The sequence below is a fragment of the Saccharomyces eubayanus genome, chromosome XII, assembly GCF_001298625.1.
Source record: "Saccharomyces eubayanus strain FM1318 chromosome XII, whole genome shotgun sequence".
In the NCBI taxonomy this organism is placed as follows: domain Eukaryota; kingdom Fungi; phylum Ascomycota; class Saccharomycetes; order Saccharomycetales; family Saccharomycetaceae; genus Saccharomyces; species Saccharomyces eubayanus.
The window spans coordinates 351460-370680 of NC_030971.1; the positions used below are offsets into that span (position 1 = coordinate 351460).

Sequence of the window (19221 nt, forward strand, 5' to 3'; positions counted from 1 at the left end):
TTTCTGGTCTTAACTGGATGCTAAATCTGTAAAGTATTGACGCAAAATTAGTGCAAGCATCTCAGGTAGTTCACTGATATCATGCACAACAACATAAAATTCAAACGGGAAAGTGTCCAAGTATTTAGTAATCTTTAACTGTGGATTACCAAATTGATCTGGAATGTAGTTCACTTGACTCATGTCTAAGATAGATTCATTTGAACTAATACCATCGATGATAACGAAAACCAACATGATTTTGTTTTCTCTCGCACGACGTACCAATCTCTGTATGGTTTCATGATCTTCACACACACCATCGGAAATAACAATTTCCAATTGCCATTGGTCATTATGTGCCATTGCACGAGCGCGTTCGAAGATTTTGATGGATTCAGCAACAAGTCTTTTAACATCTGTTTTGGTCTCTTGGAACCCAAACCATTGGAAGGCTCTTGCCCCAGATTCGTTGCTGAACTGTTGATCGAAGGAATGAACTTCTTTAGCATTTTCACCAAATTTAACGATGGACAAACCACCGGCCTCGAGTTGTGTCAATGTTTTGGAGACCAAGCATAAACTATCAAAAGCTAGTTTAACACATTTGGACTCACTCATGGACTTTGAATCATCAAGTGCAATCATGATTTGATATTGACGTTTGCTTGGTTTAGTTCTTCTCAACCATATTTTATCCTTACGGAACTGGGAGGCAATATACGGAATAATTCGTTTCATGTTTAGCCTTTTACCGGTCTTGTAATCACCTTTCAATTTCGTGGCTAAAGTAGGTTCCAAAATTAATCTTAGTTGTTCGCCAAGACGCGAGACTAAATCAGCAGTAGAAATTTCACTCTTATGCCACAATTGGCGGGATTCTTCTAATGATCTTTCTGGTTCTGCGATAGCGTTTTCGTCATGCGCACTATCATCAATATTTTCAATTAGGGCTTCTAATTCGTCTTCATTATCTTGATCCTCTAAGAAATGTTCATCTGGGAACCCACTTCCGTAATCTTGTTCTTCCTTTCTTTCACCAATAAACCCTGATTTTTTATTTTCAACTTCATTGTTCGTCTCATGATCTTCAGCATCATGTAACATATCCTCTTCATCGATATCCATTTTCTCGGCATCGGCGTCTTCTGTCAAGTCCTTTTCGTTGGATTCTTCCTCTTCGTTGTCGTCGTCGATAGCCATATCTTCATCAATAGTCTCTAATTGATCTTGGGTTGCAGAGCCTAGAGCTTGAGTGTCTGTCTCGGTGTTTGCACCATCTACATGTTCAAATTCGTCTGGACGCTCATTCTTTTTCTCAACGCTCTCGTCTTCTTCGCCATTGGATGTCGCCTCTTTTATATCTTGACGACGTTTGTGGTACTCTTTCAAACTGTCACCTAACTGTTTTAAGGCAGCCTTGGCTTCCTCACGAGAGTCTTCATTGTTCTCAGTTGAATCTTGTTGGTCTTCTTCATATGTATTCTGGGTGGTTCCTGAGCCTCCGATGTCTTCTTGTTCCTGAGTATCTCTGGCATCTGCTCCAGTTCCTTTGGATCCAGAGTCTTGTTGAACAGCAGCCTCCTGATCTATGTCTTCGACTTCCGCCTGTTCTTCAACACCATCGAGCCCTTCAGCGTTCTCCTCTCCCCCTTTCTCTTTGTTTTCTTCTGTATTTTCATCTTGTTTTAATTGCTCTTCATCTGACATGAATTGCTCATCTGACTCATTTTCTTCGTTTTCTCCGACCTCCTCGTTTGCCATATCAACGTCCTCTTGAGCATCGTCGTTTTCATTATCATCTAACTCATCTTGGTTAGCATCTGTGTCAGAATCTGGCTCATCAGCTTCGTTATCGACTTCTTGTTTAGCTTCCTCATTTTCATCGTCAGTCTCCTGTTTGTCTGGGTCATCAGACATTCCGTCAGACATATCAGCATCTCCTTCGGATTGTTCACCTTCTGAATCTAAATTCATATCTTCAGGAAGATCAAGAGTTTCAATTTCGGGAACATTAGCTTCTAAATCATCACCTTGTTCATCTTTAACTTCATCCTCTTGCTCGCCGACATCATTTTCCTCTTCAGCGTCCTCATCGTTCTCCACTTCTTCGTCTCCATCTTCAGGCGTGTTTGAGTTTTCTTCAGCCTCTTCCTTATTATCTTCTTGTTGTTCGTCGTTTTCGGCGGCTTGCACATCTTCTTCTTGATTTTTTCCATCCAAGTTTTGTTCTGTATCTTTTTCTTTCGAATTTTCGTTTGCTTTTTCATCCCACATTTTATCGTCAATTGCGTTGGGATCATCTTCGTTCAGGTCGTCAATTTCTTCATCCAATTCTTCCTCTTCACTATCAGTGTTTTCATCTTCATTTTCGTTGTCTTCACCATTGGATATATCTTCTAACTCACCAGCCATATCGCCCTCCATCTCAACGGCATCGTCTTCATTTTCGTCATCTCTGTCGTCTTTGTCTTGCTGATCTTTGTTTTCTTTTTGTGCGTCCTCTGTCAAATCTTCATCTTGTTCTACGTCCTTATTATTATTTTGAGCACCTTCGCCATCACCTAAACCTGTACCATCTTGCAAGTTTTTGTCGTCAACCTCTTCAGATGGTGGTTCTGGAGAACAGAACCCATCTTTGGCTAGACTATGCAATATCGTTGACAGAATATAGGTACCATGACTTGTGTTGATATAGTATGTTCTCGACTTATCAAGCACAACGGTCATTGCGTTATAATAGTGGGTAATAACTGGCAACGTGAATGATATAATCGACTTTACGTAGATTGATTTCGTAGTTGTAAAGTCAAAGCTCTTTAATAAAGATAATGCGGCTTCGATGGTTTTAGTAACAAGTCCGGACCTTAGTAGTTTGACGTTTGTCATGATCTTCTTGAAACTATTAGCTAGCCATCTATCATCGTCTTCAGATATGGATTCAAAACCATCCCCGATTATCTTTTGGAAAGATAGTATTATAGATGTGAAAATACGGCGGAAGGCTTTTTCAATTTCTTCTACAGAAGGACCTTCAAGTTGTTCATCTTTAATAGATCCTGATTTGTTTTTCTTAATCCATGATATAATAATATCGAAGACAAAACTGTTCTCTGCCGTCTTTGCCTTTTCAAGCTTTATTAATAACTTGTTAATGAATGATTCAAATGCAGAATACGACTCAATGAATGAAGAATCGAGAATTCGGCTTGAATTAAACTGGAGGAAGAAAGACGATAGGTTTGATTTCGCATCTAATAAAACTTTCTGTTCCGCTGAAGATGTAGAATACCTTGAAATAACGGACAGAGTATGTGCAGCATAATCCAGTAAAGAAGGCAACCATTTCTCAAATATTCTAACATTGTCTATGTTTGCTCCCATAGAGGAATGAACAATGTCTCCCTTTGAGCTGGAAAAACATTCTAGGTCCAACATCATATCGTTCACCCTAGAATAGTCATTCGTGAACTCTGATAGTGGACGGCGAACCGTAATTAAAGAGAATACCAAACTTTGAGCAAGGGCCATACCTCTTTCTACAGCCGATATAGGGATATCATCACTTGGATTTGATACAGCGTTTCTCAGTTTGGGTAAAAGATCGAGAATTTTGAAGAAAAATGTGTCCGCAGAGTTCAAATATTTTTCACTGAAGGAAGCAATGTTTGCCAAAATAGTTGTAGTGGAAGATTGGACTTTTTGAATATCTTCCCTGAAATTGGCCTTCAAACCGATTCTTCTAAGTTCTTTTAATGCGTCACCTAAGACCTTACTCTTTTGAGTTTTCAAATATGCCAATACCTTCTTGTTCTCCTTCGTATAAACACCTGGGGTTTCCTTACGCAATCTTTCAGCTTCAACATAAAATTCTAAAGCAAAATCCCCAAAATTTGGAAATTCTTGCGAAGATATTTTTTCTAGGTAAGAATTCATGTTCACTTCTACAATGTCGATGTTCCTTAGTGCCGAAGGTCTGGAGCTCCAGCTAGTAATTTCTTTAACCAAAATCTTTGAAGTCTCTAGGTTAGGGTCTTCGTAAAAATGCTGTCTTAAAGCAGATAATTTTATCTTATTATCTTTGGAAAATACAAGACCACTCTCGATAATTGTTTTTACATCGCCACTTAACAAATCACGGTATTTTCTAACAATCTTGTAAAGGTTGTTATGGGATTTACGAGAACTTTGTTTCAGAGCATCAACATTGACATCCTTCCAACTTGCTAAAAGAATTATATCGTCAATTTCTTTTTCTAGACTCTTTTTCCCTCCTTTGATACGTTCATCAATTAACGGTTTAAACTGGTAGTAAAATTTTAATGTATTGTGGAGTAAACCTTCTACTTTAGAATTTTTGAACCCAATTAGTTGAATATGTTCGTAAAATGCTTCCACAAGATCCAGCTTGGCACCAAACTCACCCAAGGTACTCTTACTGAAAAATAGGTTCAACGAGCTTACCAAAAGAGTAGTGTTAGCCGTGATTTCCTCCTTTTCATTACTGAAATTTGATATGATAATAGATTCGTACAAATAAAACCACCATTTGCCAATAGATTTTCTAATTTTTTTGTCTTCCGAATTGAAAAGACCTTTCCAGGTGCTTAGTTCCAACTTCCTCCACGAAACTATCAATTCAGTAATCAGTTTCACATTAGTACTCAAAGATACCTCGGAAGATGCGTATTTTTCCCATTCAGCTAAGAACGTATATATTTGTTCAATTTTTTGCAGCTGTCTAGCTAAAGGTGTTTGAACAGGGTAGTTCAAGAACTCTTGAGAAACTCGATACAATTCATTCAGAGAAGCATGTTCTGGCCATTGCTCCAGTAATTTTAAAACTGACTTTAGAATGCTCTCAATAATGCTACTTGCTTTTTGGAACTCAGCGATGGAGAAATCGTGGTAAAAATCTATACTTCCAAAATCTTTTGCATTTTTGAAAGATTGGGTTTCTTCATCAAGTCTGTTAATGACAGCCGATAAAGTTCCACTCTTTAAACATTCGATCTTGGTGTTTACTAACTCTTCTTTCAAAATTGTCGTTATTTTTGCACCGTTTCGTAACTCGGTCGAAAAGTTGGCGCTATTGTTTCTATCAAAGACAGAGATGTATGTGTCTGCAACTTGGAAGTAAGTCTCGTCTAAGTTTTCGTAGGTAGAACCGTCCTTCTCATCAGTTATCAAAACGGTATCCTCATAATCAGGGAATAGATTTTTGAAATCGGCTTCATAGTCATCTGAATCATCGTTGAACCTGAACATACTCGACTTCTCATTTGCCTCTTGTTCTTGTCTTAAACGTCTAAGTGACCACCTTGAATATAGCGTATACAAGGCAGCTCTGAATACATCTAGTAGTAGCACGTCTTTCTTATGGAATTTGAATAGTGTTAAGAAGTAAACCAAAATCTTTTCGACTGAGCTATTTTCTACGGTACTTTTTTTGAAGAATTTTGACAGTTCACGATAAGCACTCACGACGCTGTCTGTGCTTGAAATATTGATAGGGTCCATACTCCATAATGGAGAAATCTGGAATGTGGCCCTATCTGTGGACTTTTGAAGCTTCAACAAATCGAAACCAAAGTTCACACTGTAAATATATCCAGCAAGGATGTCATTTAAATCAGCAAACTTGGAGTAGCCACTGTCGAGACGATTTAAGAAATGAGCACTATTCTGTTGAAGCATCTCTAATCGACGATCCGATTGATTAGAGTTGCACTTATAAGCACTCATTAACTCATTTATCTGTTGGGAACTCATAGTTGAGGTTAAAAACGCCATCCACTCGTCAAATAGACAGTCAATAGATACATTCGCACGATAGACTCTAGGAGACTGAGGTGCGTCATCATCACTTATGACATTAACAAGTTTTTCTGTGAGAATTTCTTCGTCACCACTGGTGACTTCACGGACATTTTTCCAATTCTTAACCAACTGCTGAGAAAAGTTTTTGGTCTTGAAAAACAAATCATACAAAACGTAATCATGTATGGCTGGATCATATGGAGAATCTGGTACATAAAGCAGAAGTAATCCTGTACCAAACAAAATCCATGCCTCTCCTAATGCTTCCAATGACTCAGAACTCTTAGCCAACTCTAAAGCGGGGAGTATATATTCTGTGAAGGTAGCGCATGTCTCCGAAGTAGCCTTTCCTTCCATAGAAGAGCATATATCTTTTGAAGTCAATTTCGAACAGTCCATACCAACGTGTATGTCAATAATTCTACCAATCCAGGTTGATAGCATAGCTTTATAACAGTTCACTTGATTTCTTAATAAACTAGGTGAACATTTAATAGTAGAAGAGAGCAAGAGCTCGGCATCACTAATAGACTGCTTTATCTGGTTCCCAGAAAATGTTTTCAAATTGTTAGATTTGCAGACAATATCTTCAAGGAACTGAGACGAAAATATGGAAGAAGTGAAAGAAGTGAATTTGGCATCCTTTTCGGTCCAAAGGATATCAAAGATCGGTGGGTAATTGTATTTGTTGATAGCAAGTTTTGTGAGCTTTCGTGTCGTTAAAGATGAAGCAGGTGCAAGTTCTTTAATCAGCTCGGTGCAGTCATGTGAGAATGTGTACCTGATCAAGCTGTCGAATTCATTAACAAAATAATGCTTTCTTTTGTTTAAAAACTTGTCGGAAATGAGTTCTAATTCGTTTATACCATCCTCTAGCTTCGACACTAAAAGGTCAAACTCTGTCAAATTATTATCCAAAACGTCTTCAACCAAAAGCCGGAAAATATCCATCAGATCTTGAATAGAGTTATACGATTCAGAAAACTGTAGTAGTCGAACCGTGTCAAATTTTTTAGATAATATAATAAGCTTTTCAAAAGCTAACCAGCTTTCCGAGATTGTTGGATACTTCTTTCTAAACGTTTCCCACAATAAAGTTATTGAGTGCCCTCTTGATAAATGTAAAACATCCGTAAACTCTGAATTGATGTCACTAAACGGAGATGTTTCCATTCCCGCAGCCTTTGCAGATGTTATCCAATTGTCTATTAACTCTTTGTATACTCTTAGACGTGCTTCATCCTTATTAGTGGCTGTTTCTAATGCTGCGGTTATGATTACTAGTAAATCCCAATAGTGTTGATACTTGTTAGGCCCGCAAAATAATTCCTCATTCTTGATATTTTCAGATATGACATTTGAAAGGTTGTAAAGAATTGAGAAGATTGGAATGCGAGGAGTATTTTTCACGTGACGACCATTAACGACGGCAGCTGATAATTCAATATAAGTCAATTCGTCAATCTTACCATGCGTTGATTTCGTATTGACAGATTTCATTGTGCTTAGTGAGTTAAGCAATAGACGCAAAGTCGATAATAAATATAGTGACTCTGGAGATCTGATCTCATCGCAGTATTTGCTGATTGTTGGAAGAACGTACTCGTTCAAAGTAAGCAATAAAGCCTCTTCAGTTAGTTGCTTGGCCTGTACTCCTAATGCCTCTTTTAGTTTTAGATTTGCGGGGATGTATAGATTATTGGTCTTCTGTAAAATATCCATATCGGCTAAAAATGTTATAAAAACATAAAGCTTCTCTGCAATCTTTTGTTCTGAGTACTCGGTATTGTTCGAAATATTATTAGTCCATTTACCGATTTCCCCCAACCGGGAAATTGGAATCACACCCGCAAGAGATTCTACAAGCGTATCATCATCTGATAACGATATAATATCGTGTATTTGGGCAAGTGCGCATGGCTTACTCAAATGGGATGGAATGAAGTGTTTAAATGGCATTGATGTTTTCAGTTCGCTTAAATTCATTTTTTCCATGCAATGATCAATAGAAACGGGCTTTATATCAGTTTCTTTAGGTTCAAATCCCAAAGTGAGGCTGTCGAAATTGGTAGAGCGGTAGTTTAGTTCTTCCATATAAATTTCGACACCTCTATTTCTCATGGCACGGGATAATTCACCATATTTGGGATCCATGGTCAAAAACAATCTAAAATTAGGATGAGGCTTGAGAACTCTTGGCTGGCCATCCTCTTGGCTACATTCATTGATAAGTAGCGACCCATCTGTTTCCAAAAGGGAGTTTAGTCTATCGAGGACGGAAGGGGAACAAAGATTGGCGTTATCTAAAATTAACCAATGACCTTTTTCCACTGCTTTGACTAGCATACCATCGAACCATTCAAATCTGACCGAAACTTCCTTGTTGACGACGTCTGACATCTCCTCAATGTTTTGGCCAATCTCTTTTAATAAGGAGTGCTCCTCTAAATGCGAGAAAAACTTGTTGAAACGATTTTTGAGATCTTGGAATTTGTCGGGTGTGATAATATTATTGAGCAAATATTCTAGAAGATTGAGACCTTCCGTGATTGCCGTAGTGTTTGGTGGCAACTTCATATTCATAGACAGAATTTCTCTTAAGACATTTATTAGATCTTCGGTAATGTATGATATTTTTCTAGTTAGGTCAACTTGTTCGTAACCACCAAGAATATCCATACTATCTATATCACTGTTCATTGAAAATACGTCTACTTGGGGACCTAAAACGGAAGCTAAAAATCTTATGGTTTCAGTTTTACCAGAATTTGAAGGACCAACAAGTATTAATGGCCAATTATTATTGATCGCCTTCAATACAGATTCATAGACCGCAGTGTTACACTCTAATGGGAAAAGATTTTGAGCAATTGGATAACGGTAGTGTGGATTTCTTAAAGCCACTTCGTTGTTGATTTGAATATATTCATCACTGAGCTTGAAAAAGTTTTGTTTAGTTGAAAACTTACCAAAAATATCTTCAATAAGAACTTGTGCCTTGTCCTTATCACTAATGGTACGGAACCTCTGTTTGACAATGATATTGACAAAGTCAAACACATCAATATCCTCACAAATTGAATACTGGTTTAGTAGCTTTAACCAACGTAAAGTATCTCTTAGATTAAACTCCCATGGTGAACCTGAACTACCCCAAAGTTTCTTTTTACAAACTTGCTCTTCTAGAGCGGACATCAACTGAATCATTTTAGTGATAACCTCTGTTTCAATACTTGGATATAAATGTTTGGCAATCAGGAGAAGATCATTAGCTGCAAGCATATCAATGAAGACCACACTAAAACGATTTACAAATGACTTAGGAAGACCTTTTCTACCACCACCCTGATACTGAGGATTCTGTGCAGCAAAGACGAGAAAGTTGGGGTGACAAGAAAACGAGATGTCTAATTCTGGAATATATGCCTCACCACGATGATCTAGACAGGCATTCAAACCTTCTAAAACAGACTGAGAGGCTAAATTCATTTCGTCTAATAGAACCCACTCACCCTTCTTCATGGCTCTCAAGAAAGGAGCATCGTGCCATACAAACTCGCCGCTTCTTTCACCAGGTGCGTCCGCACCAAATAGATCGACTAGATCCGTTTGCTCAGAGAGGTTGATTCTTGTAAGCTTATTTCCTGTAATATCAGCAAGAGCAGTTATTAAACTCGTTTTACCAACACCTGGACTACCTTCAAGTAAAATTGGCTTGTGAACTTGCATAGCCCTAACGACTTTTACTAAGTTTGAGGCAGTAGTAGGGGCTGTTAAATTAAAGGAGGAGGATTGGCCATCTGGCAGCCTTGGAATTTTAAACATCCCGATTTGCAAGTCATCCTGCGTAATGGTAATGTCATTAGCACCTATGTGTTGTGGTTCCAAATCTTCACCACACAGTTTTAGTAGTTGTACAATACATTCTGACCTTAGCGATTTCAAATCATTTTCATTTTCAGCCAAGTAAGCGGTATTATTTGTGCCAAGAGCATCAATGAAAACCATTGATGCACCTTGAATTAGCGCTGTCGACTTGTTTTGAACCTTAGGAAATACCTTATTGATGAACTCAGCCCATGCAAGTATGTCACGTAAAGAAATGACACCGCTGGTTGCATTTCCCCCTCCCAACTTTTTACCAAACCATTCAGAAAATTTGACAATTGGGCTTGCAAGGTCTTTCAAGTCCTTTGAAAGCTTGGAGGAAATTATCATGTTCACATCGTTGAAGTCTTCCATGGATGGAACCCATATTTCGGTAAATCTATTTCTCAACGCAGGGGATAGTTCTTTTTTACCATAATCTCCACCTGGATTCATAGTTGCAAAAAACTGAAACTCTTCTGCAGCCGTTACAAGACTGTCAGATGATCCCTGTTCTGCTAACAACAAACTTCTTTCCGGTTCCAAAACACTGTTTAGTCTTTCAAGTACAGAATCATCAGCTAGCGATATTTCGTCTAGTAGAAAGAAGTTTCCAGTTTTCATAGCTTGGATTAGAGGACCATCATTCCATTCGAATAGAATATTCAAACTGTCCTTTAGTTTCTTTATTTCAATGTGGGCTTCTTCGGGTATATTTTTCCTATCCATGTTGGAGTAAAGCTGTAATAACTCTTGAAGATTTATTTCCTCATCGTTAGCAACATCTAAAACAATTCTTAGACGGTTTACCAACTTATGCTGGACCTCAGACCTATTACGGACAGGTCTCTGAGCTCCTAGGATATCCCCGGTTTCTGTATTTTGATGCGCGTTTAAAGTTATCAATTCCCGATTCATGAACTGCGCTAATAATTGGCAAATTGTAGTTTTACCACACCCAGTTTCACCGACTAATAATACTGGCTCCTTGTTTTTTAAACAGCTAGAAACCAAAACAGATAGTCGGCGTATTCCCTTAGTCCAAGTCACGGAACCTACGGATTCCAGGGACCTATCCTCTAGGCTTGAATAATATTTATCCATGTCGAGATTGACTTTCATTACTTTTTCTAAAGTCTTTTTAACAGTGATCTTTTCTTGGGGGGTTCTGCACCTTTCCGCTAGAAGCATATAACCATTGGCAGCAAGCTGTTCGTAACCAACTGCATCTCTCAAAGCCCAACGGAAAAGATCACGCAGTGTGGCAAAACTATTCTTTTGCTCGAACAATCTTRAAGCGGAACGTTCAATAGATAATTGACGATAAACCTCGACAATTTTTTTTGCGTATGATGGTGCAATTTGGCAACGTTCCCGTAGAATAACTTCTAATTCATCTTGTGGAATATCGTCGAAGTGTAATTCCAGGAAACGATTTCTAAAAGCCCTTGAGAGAATCTTACGGCCTCCGTATATTCCTGGAGGATTTTGAGTGGCAAAAAGGAGAAAATCAGGATGGGGATGAACCACTTCTTGTGTCTCCGGAATGAAAAGTTCCCTGTTGTCGTCAAGTAGCCTATTAAGAGCTTCTAAAACATCTGTTGGGGCAAGATTTAATTCATCTAAAACAATCCAATAACCTTTTCGAAGGGCTTCAACCAAAACACCCTCCTTAAACGATAGTTTACCTGTGTCATCGGTAACATAAGTACCTAAATATTCTTGTAAATCTGTGTGCTCATGATTATTTATACGAACAAATTTATGGCCTGTTATGTCTGCAAGATACTTAATCATACTAGTCTTACCAGATGATGTTGGACCTTGAATCAGTACCGGAAATCTTTTACCTGATGTAGCTCTAACCAAATTCATCATATTCTTTTCAACAAAAGGTGTGATAATGTAATGTGCTTGATTTTGGATTTCATTCGGACCCTTTTTCATCCAGTAATGTTTAAATTGAACATATTCTGGACCTGGGGAAGGAGGCGTCTGAGACATAACGGACTTCATGTTCTTTAACCTTCCCAAAGTGAATTTTTCGATTACTGGCTTCAAAATACTTTCGGATTTTTGGTCAAGTAAAGTCAAAAAACTCATACAGAACCCGTCGTAAAGAGAACGACGTAAACCGTAAATATGAATAATATCAGTAACATAAAGCAAAGTCCGTGTTAATGTACGAATACTAAAATGCGGTTTTTGATTCGAACCATCGACAATTGTATTTTTATCGGAAAGTTTTTTGGCTTCTAGATAAAGCTCAGCAATATCGTTTCCTACCCACTCATCACTAACACTGTGTTTTCCAATATATTTATCGATAATGGAAAGTAAATCAGAAATATCGCGTTCTGGTGAATGAACGTATATTTCGGTAAATCTTGATCTGATGCCCATGGGCAAATCTCTCTTACCAACATCTGTAGCAGGGTTCATACAAGCGAATATCCTAAAGTCTGGATGGGCTTTTATAGGTTCAGCATCACCCTTTTCTGAAAGAAGAATGCTACGTGAGTTGGGTTCTGTAAGAAGATCGGAAATACTTTCTAGAGTATCTGCAGTGGCCAAATTTACTTCATCGAGTAATAACCACTCCCCATTTCTAATAGCTTTTACTAATGAACCTTCGACAAAATTGAAAACGAATGAGTTTTCAATGGAGCTAGATTGAGCTTCGAATTTCTTTACAGAGTCATTGAAGTCTCTCCATTTATCTAGTAGTAACCTTTTTTCATGGGTGTTGAGTCTTCTTTTTTTCTTTTTCGTGCTTTCATCTTCATCATCAGACTCGGTGGTTTTCAAAATGCTTTTGGCCATCTTGAAAGCTTCGTTCCAAAGCCGAACAACATTCTTCCACTGATTTTTGTTAAAGCATCTATGAAGCATTTTATGAAATTTTTCATTTTTTTTCAAGGAAAACGTGGCATTGAAAAGAGTTTCAAAGTATTCTTGGATAGGAACTGCAACTGTTTTAGAGTTTACGGGTTTGTAACCACCTAATAGATCTCCAGTTTCTGTTTGTTGTGAGACATTTATTACTGTTAATGTTTTGGCTAACATCTTGGCGAGTTGTTGAACAACGGTGGTTTTACCAGTACCCGTCTCACCTACCAGTAAAACGGGTTCAGTCATCTGTATACAAACAGATATCTGTTCCATTAGTCTCAACGAATGATTTGTGAATGCAAATGATGTGCTGTTCATTGATTTCCTTTGTATGTTTAACTTTTCTTTGGGCAACAGAGCTCTTCCTATTTTAATGCTATCGTCGAGGTTTTCCAAAGTGGGCACATGTTGCGTCAAAAACAAAGAAATTCTTGAGGAGGCGATGTCTAATGATTCACCAATTGCTTGAATAATAGGTTCTAAAGCTTTGAATTCTCCAAGAGCACCGGCAAAACAGTCGGCAGCCTCGGAGAAAATACTATCATAAATGGAAGATTCGATCAATTGATCTGGTTTGTTGATTCCATTGTTCTTAAATAGGGCATCTAATCTTTCGCATAACTTGATTAAATCTCTTACGGACACGACTCTCGTATGTGCACCTTTGTTTAATGAAATAAACCGTGTGTTTAAGTAAATACTTTTAACAGCCTTGTAAGAGTGAATTAGTTTTGGAATGAGGTTGGTCAAGATTGGGAATTTTTGAACCAAAATCTGTGTTAGGTCCTCTTCGCTCGGCTCCTCTAGTTCAATGACATTCCAGATTCTCATACCAATCATATTCAAGTTATAGATTTTTTTAGCATTTTCCTTCGAATGATCTTCATTGATTCTAACGGTCGATATTAATTGGAAACCATTTGCTGCCTTCACAGTTTCCCCTCTGGATGGGATTGTAAGTTCACGCTTTTCTAGCAGCGATAAAAGAATTGACAAAACATCTGTTGGAGCTTTATCGATATCCTCTATAAGCACCCATCTACCTTCTTTAACTGCGGTGGCCAAAACACCGGCTCTCCATTCAAAAGTACCGGGTTTGTCACCAGATGTGTAGGTACCGATCAATAACTTGGCATCAGTTTGTTCACCTAAATGAATTTTGACAATCGAATCGTGGCAGCCCATGTACTTACTCAACTCGTTAATTAGAAATGTCTTACCGGAGCCCGCTCTTCCAACAAGCATAATTGGTGTCGAATTCTGAATTCTCTTTGCAAGCTCACGGAGGGAAGAAACTGTCTTTTCAGTGGGAACAAGTGTTAATGGGTATGATACCTTGTCATGAATAGTATGGATCTTAGGTACAATGACACCGCAGATGGATGTAACCTTACTATTCAGATCCTGAGATTCAATAACAAAGTAGTTATGCTTTTTATCGACAGTAAAACACTCTGGAACATTGGGTAATTTAGAAAAATTTGCAAATCTTTTAGCTTCATTCAATTCGAGAAAACTGTAATCTACTTTAGAATCATCCTTAGACCAGCCCAATAGTGTATCGTGTGATTTGATGTAAATGTCTATCATATCATTTATGGATTTTTCTCCCATATCCAAGTATAAAGATAGAACTTTCAACGTTAGAAACGTAATAACCTGGTTTTGTTGGTCTTCGTTTGGCAAGTCCACAAGTTTATATAGAATGTCGGGTTGGATAAAGCGTGCAAATACCTCTTTGTTGTGATATAATAATCTATAATATGCTAATAAAATTTTGAACAAATCGGAGTCCCTTTGCGAAGACGGATTTTGGAGAACAGTAATGAAATGATCGTTTTCTCTGTCTAAATAATCTTCGATTAATGGCATTGCAGATGGGAATATTGTAACGATACTTCCTAATTGTTCAATTACAACAACGGAGTCTTTTTTGTCAGAGTTGGTTGTCCAACGTGCTACAATTTCTAAGAAAATGTGTTTGTAGAGGAAAACATGACCGACGATGGAACTGCTCTGTAATAATGTTTCTGCTAATTTGTTTAGATTTTCTGATATTGATTTCTTGCTGTTGAACTTGAAAGGTTTCTCAATAGCATCAGAAGGGAACGCAGAGTCGAAGAGAGCTAACCTTTGGTTAACTGCATTTAAATCTAACAGAATTCTATCTTGGGACATTCTCGAAATTTTAACGGGTTTCAAAAGATGATTCGAATATACTCAAATTGCGCGAATTGTAGCCCTTTAAGATAACGAAAGTGGGATTCAATGCTAGTTCAGCTCTGTACTCTTTTAAATTTTTGACGGATAACACCCTCTAGAAAGAAATATTCTAAATAAGTAAAAGTGATGTAGTATTTTCCTTTCCTCAAACTAAATAGATCCTAGCTCATCGCTTCTCTAAAATTTTTCACTCCGAGAAAAAATAAAGTAACTCGTAAAGGGCGACAATTGTTGATGAACAGAAAAAGAAATGGAGCCAGTGATATTGGGAGTGCATGTAGATTCTCTACATCTAGTTCAATGTGTGGCTATTTCGGCTATACTACTTAGATCAACAACAAAGTAGGGTATGGGTAGCTTGTTGAGGCCGGTTGATTTGGTAAACCAGCCACTTGGGTTTCAAGAAAGATATAAGATTTTGCAAAAATTATTTACACAGTTACAAAAGGCGTATGCACATTCAAAAAGAACCAATATGGATCTTGAAAGGCTGGCAACTCGTTTAGAAGTTCATGTAGCCAAAAATAGTTTGTCCGGTCAGAGTTATAAATTTAATATGAGTATTCTCTTACGGGATATACTCAAGTACAAGGGAGATCTCTCGAAGGTCAAAATTAATGGACGTCCCCTCAAAGGATCCAAACCAAGTAGCAATACGGGGCCGATCTTTACAAGGTCACAAGCTATGGAGGCTCTTAAAGCTTTGATTTTAGATGTAAAAGCTTTGGAAAAGAATGGTTACATCGTTGAGGAACTGCAAAAGGAAAGTAATGATGAATGTGATACTCAATTGTATGTACCATGTCTGAGATGCAATACAAATTTTAAAAAAATAGATATAATGGAAAACGCCTTATGTAGATTCCATCCGCTAAAGAAAATATACAACAGGGAGACTAGATGTCACCTTTATCCGTGCTGTGGTGAGACCACCAACTCTGTGTCTTTTTTGAGACTAGGATGTAAGACGTCCCACCACCATGTGTACAGAGGAGAATCATATAGCGATTTGTGTAAAATTTCCGAGTTTTCTAGTAGCGCACACATCGATGGAGTTGAAAATGTTCTCTCTCTCGATTGTGAGATGGCTTTCACATCCCTAGGTTACGAAATGATACGTTTGACGATTGTGGATTTTTTCACAGGAGAAACACTATTTGATCATGTTATTCAACCAGTGGGTGAAATTGTTGACCTAAATTCCGACTTCAGTGGTGTCCATGAGATTGATCAAACTAAATGTCCCACGTATAGGGAGGCGATTGGTATGTTTTTATCTGAAAATTTGATAAATAAAAACAGTATACTCATCGGCCACGGATTAGAGAACGATCTAAATGTTATGAGAATATTTCACAACAAGGTGATAGACACGGCAGTTCTATATTCAAAAACAAAATTCAAGGTATCTTTGAAAAATTTAGCATTTGAATTTTTAAGTAGGAAAATCCAAAATGGAGAGCATGATAGTTCTCAAGATGCAATAGCTACGATGGATGTCGTAAAAGTTAAAATAGGTGTTTCTCCAAGTCAAAAGATTTGGGAGTAGTAGTGTAATTATATTCGAAATTAAGCAAAGATATAGGGGCTGTGTATTTTTATAACGTTTATGGTGTCTATATCTTACACTTCATTACAGAGAGGATGGTTCTCATAAGTGAGGTACAGGTGCGCTCCATTACAATACGAATTTTAAAGGTACTTGTTTTTATTTACATTTTTGTCACATATTAAATGTTTAGGATAGATATATAAAAACACGGATTGAATAATTATATAAAACCCAACGATTCAGACATAATATAATAAGTGTCGATAATTGGTTAGTTTAGTAAGTTGTAATAATTAAGAATAAGCAGTTCTTTCTTATTATTATATAAGAGAAGTATATAAAACACTCGCTGATTGGTTATATATAACCTAATGGTTCAAATATGGTTTATGCATTATTAATGAGTTATCAGTTATAACTCATCTGCTTATATACTAATTCCTGACCAATTAATAGATCTTTAATCTTATCTTCATTAAGTGTGTTTGCTTAAGTTTCAACATAATCAATATTATATTTAAAAAATGTTCGAGATTACCTATTTTGACATAAGGAGTGTTATGTCCAGAATTACCTATTCCAATAGTATCATACAAGATTGCAGATTCCTTTTTGCGGATTCCTAAATCCATGAGGAGAATCTCTAGAATCATCTATATACATAATATTATAGCAATAAAAATAACGGAATCCCAATATTCATCATACACTTTTCAAGGTACCCTCTAATTATTAAACGGCCCCCAAACATTGCTCAATATCTTCACCCTTGGTGATACGACTAGTCCTGATTCTCATTTCTGCGGAGCAACTGTAAAAGAAATTATTATATTATGCGCCAATAAAGGTAGAGTATGGTCGACCTAATCGTCTTCAAGCCATATCTATTTTCCTTGTTTGCTTTTAAAACATGAGACGAAGTAACTTGAGCTACAAAAAAAAGGCAGCCATAATACTACATCCTTTATGACTCGGGACTTCGGGCTTGTTTTCTCCCAACCATTGTGGTTTGAGATTGACCACAAGTGGTGCCACCAATTGTATTAAAACACAAGTTTCTTTTTTCAGCTGATAAACGCGCAAATTAACCATGAGCGTAGCAGATGCAGATCCCAAAAAACATTTCCCTCAAGTTCCTCAATCTAAATATCTGCAATGGTGTATAAGTCCATTGAAGTCTTTGTTCTCGTAAATAGATATAGACAGATCTGAAAAGACATTTATTATAAAACGCGAGATACTTAGTTACAAATTAATATAGCCGTTCTCTGTTTAAGTATTATATGTGTAGAAGTAAAGCAAGTTCAGCTAGCAACAGTACCAGATTATAAAATATGTTTTCTTTTTGTTCTTTAATTTACATTCTCTCCCAATTATGCGTATCATGTTCTGCATATGTCGATGTTACTAGTGGTTATCAGGTATTCTGGGGTCTTCCAAACAATATGACAAACAATCAAATATGCTGGTTAGTTCAGGCGTCATATTTTGACATAGCTTCTAACAATACTGGTAAGATACTGAGATCCGGAAGATTTGAACCTAGTGATGAAATTTCTATGATTTTCAGAGACATCCTGGTCGAATTACCAAATATTGCGGATTCTTATGAATACAGTGACTTGGATCTATCAACTTACAGCGGACCTGAGCCCTATGATCCAGAGTCTGATTACTGTACAGATATCATGGATTTGATGATGGGCGTATATGATGAAGAAGGAAATTATGTTAAGCCAAGATCTGAAGTTGATTCTGCTGCTACAAACTCAACAGTTCAACGTAGATCTTCCGATTCTGACATTGACGAATGCGTTGACGAGCCAATGACGTCAAAGCATGCCGGTATAACAAAAATCAGGGAACTTTTTTAAGTGAGTCTCTGATGATGCCTTTGATAGCGTTTCCGCGTATTTGGTTTCTATTTGTGGGATTCATCTTGGAAGTGTACCGTGCAATCATTCGACAGAAATCGGACACAGATGAAGAGGAGTACGAAGCCCGCACCATTACGACTTTGTGCAGTTTCCGGTATATTTAGTGCCTGCTTCTACTGTCATAGAGTTCAGTGTTATTTTGAAGTTTAATATTTGTGTTTACAAATTTTGATCAAGATAAAGACGATGACGCCATCGGGCAAAAAATGAAATGAACAGGTTCTATACTTTTTGAGTAAAAGTACGTGAAATGATGGATGGCAATGATATTCTGATCTTTACTGATTGCAACTGGGGAAAATCATAAACCATTATGTTTAAGTACGTCAAGATTTGAGAGAGGTCATATCATAATTCGTAAATTCGGTAGTTCTGTTTTCCATTATTCATATATTGAGATATGTATCTTTAGGAAGGTTCAAAGACTCCTACAATCACCTCTAGTAGGTTTAAAGCAAAGTGGTGCAACCCGGTATGAAACTATTAAATCATATCTAATAATTCAGTGTTATATGAAAGAAGTACGTGGATGGTCATGTGTGTTCAAAAATAGTCAAGTCACAATCTGTTTATTCGTAAATGACATGATATTGTTCAGCGAAGACTTAAACGACAATATGACACCAAAACTATAAACCTAGGCGAAGCCGAAGGTGAGATCTAATACGATATTCTTGGCCTAGAAATCAAATATCGGAGAGGTAAATACATGAAATTAGGTATCGAAAGTTCTTTAACGGATAAGTTACCTAAAGCGAATGTGCCCTTAAATCCAAAAGGTAAGAAAATTAGTGCACCAGGTCAACCAGGACTCTATATAAACAAAGAAGAACTGAAACTAGACGAAGATGACTACAATTCGAAGGTACACAAAATGCAAATGTTAATAGGACTAGCATCATATGTCGGGTACAAGTTTAGATTTGATCTACTATACTACATTAACACACT

At 37.3% G+C, this 19221-nt stretch overlaps 3 protein-coding genes across 3 annotated transcripts; 2 read left to right on the forward strand and 1 right to left on the reverse strand.

The window, feature by feature from the left end:
* Positions 1-9: 9 nt before the first annotated feature.
* On the reverse strand, positions 10-14736 carry REA1 (AAA family ATPase midasin; the record flags this gene model as incomplete). Its single annotated transcript, XM_018366696.1, has 1 exon — positions 10-14736. The coding sequence occupies one exon, from the start codon at positions 14734-14736 to the stop codon at positions 10-12; it is 14727 nt and encodes a 4908-aa protein (XP_018220535.1).
* Positions 14737-15130: 394 nt separating this feature from the next.
* On the forward strand, positions 15131-16330 carry REX3 (RNA exonuclease; the record flags this gene model as incomplete). Its single annotated transcript, XM_018366697.1, has 1 exon — positions 15131-16330. The coding sequence occupies one exon, from the start codon at positions 15131-15133 to the stop codon at positions 16328-16330; it is 1200 nt and encodes a 399-aa protein (XP_018220536.1).
* A 1337-nt stretch (positions 16331-17667) lies between these two features.
* On the forward strand, positions 17668-18207 carry CSS3 (Css3p; the record flags this gene model as incomplete). Its single annotated transcript, XM_018366698.1, has 1 exon — positions 17668-18207. One exon carries the CDS (start codon positions 17668-17670, stop codon positions 18205-18207), a length of 540 nt encoding a protein of 179 aa, XP_018220537.1.
* Between the last annotated feature and the right edge of the window lie 1014 nt (positions 18208-19221).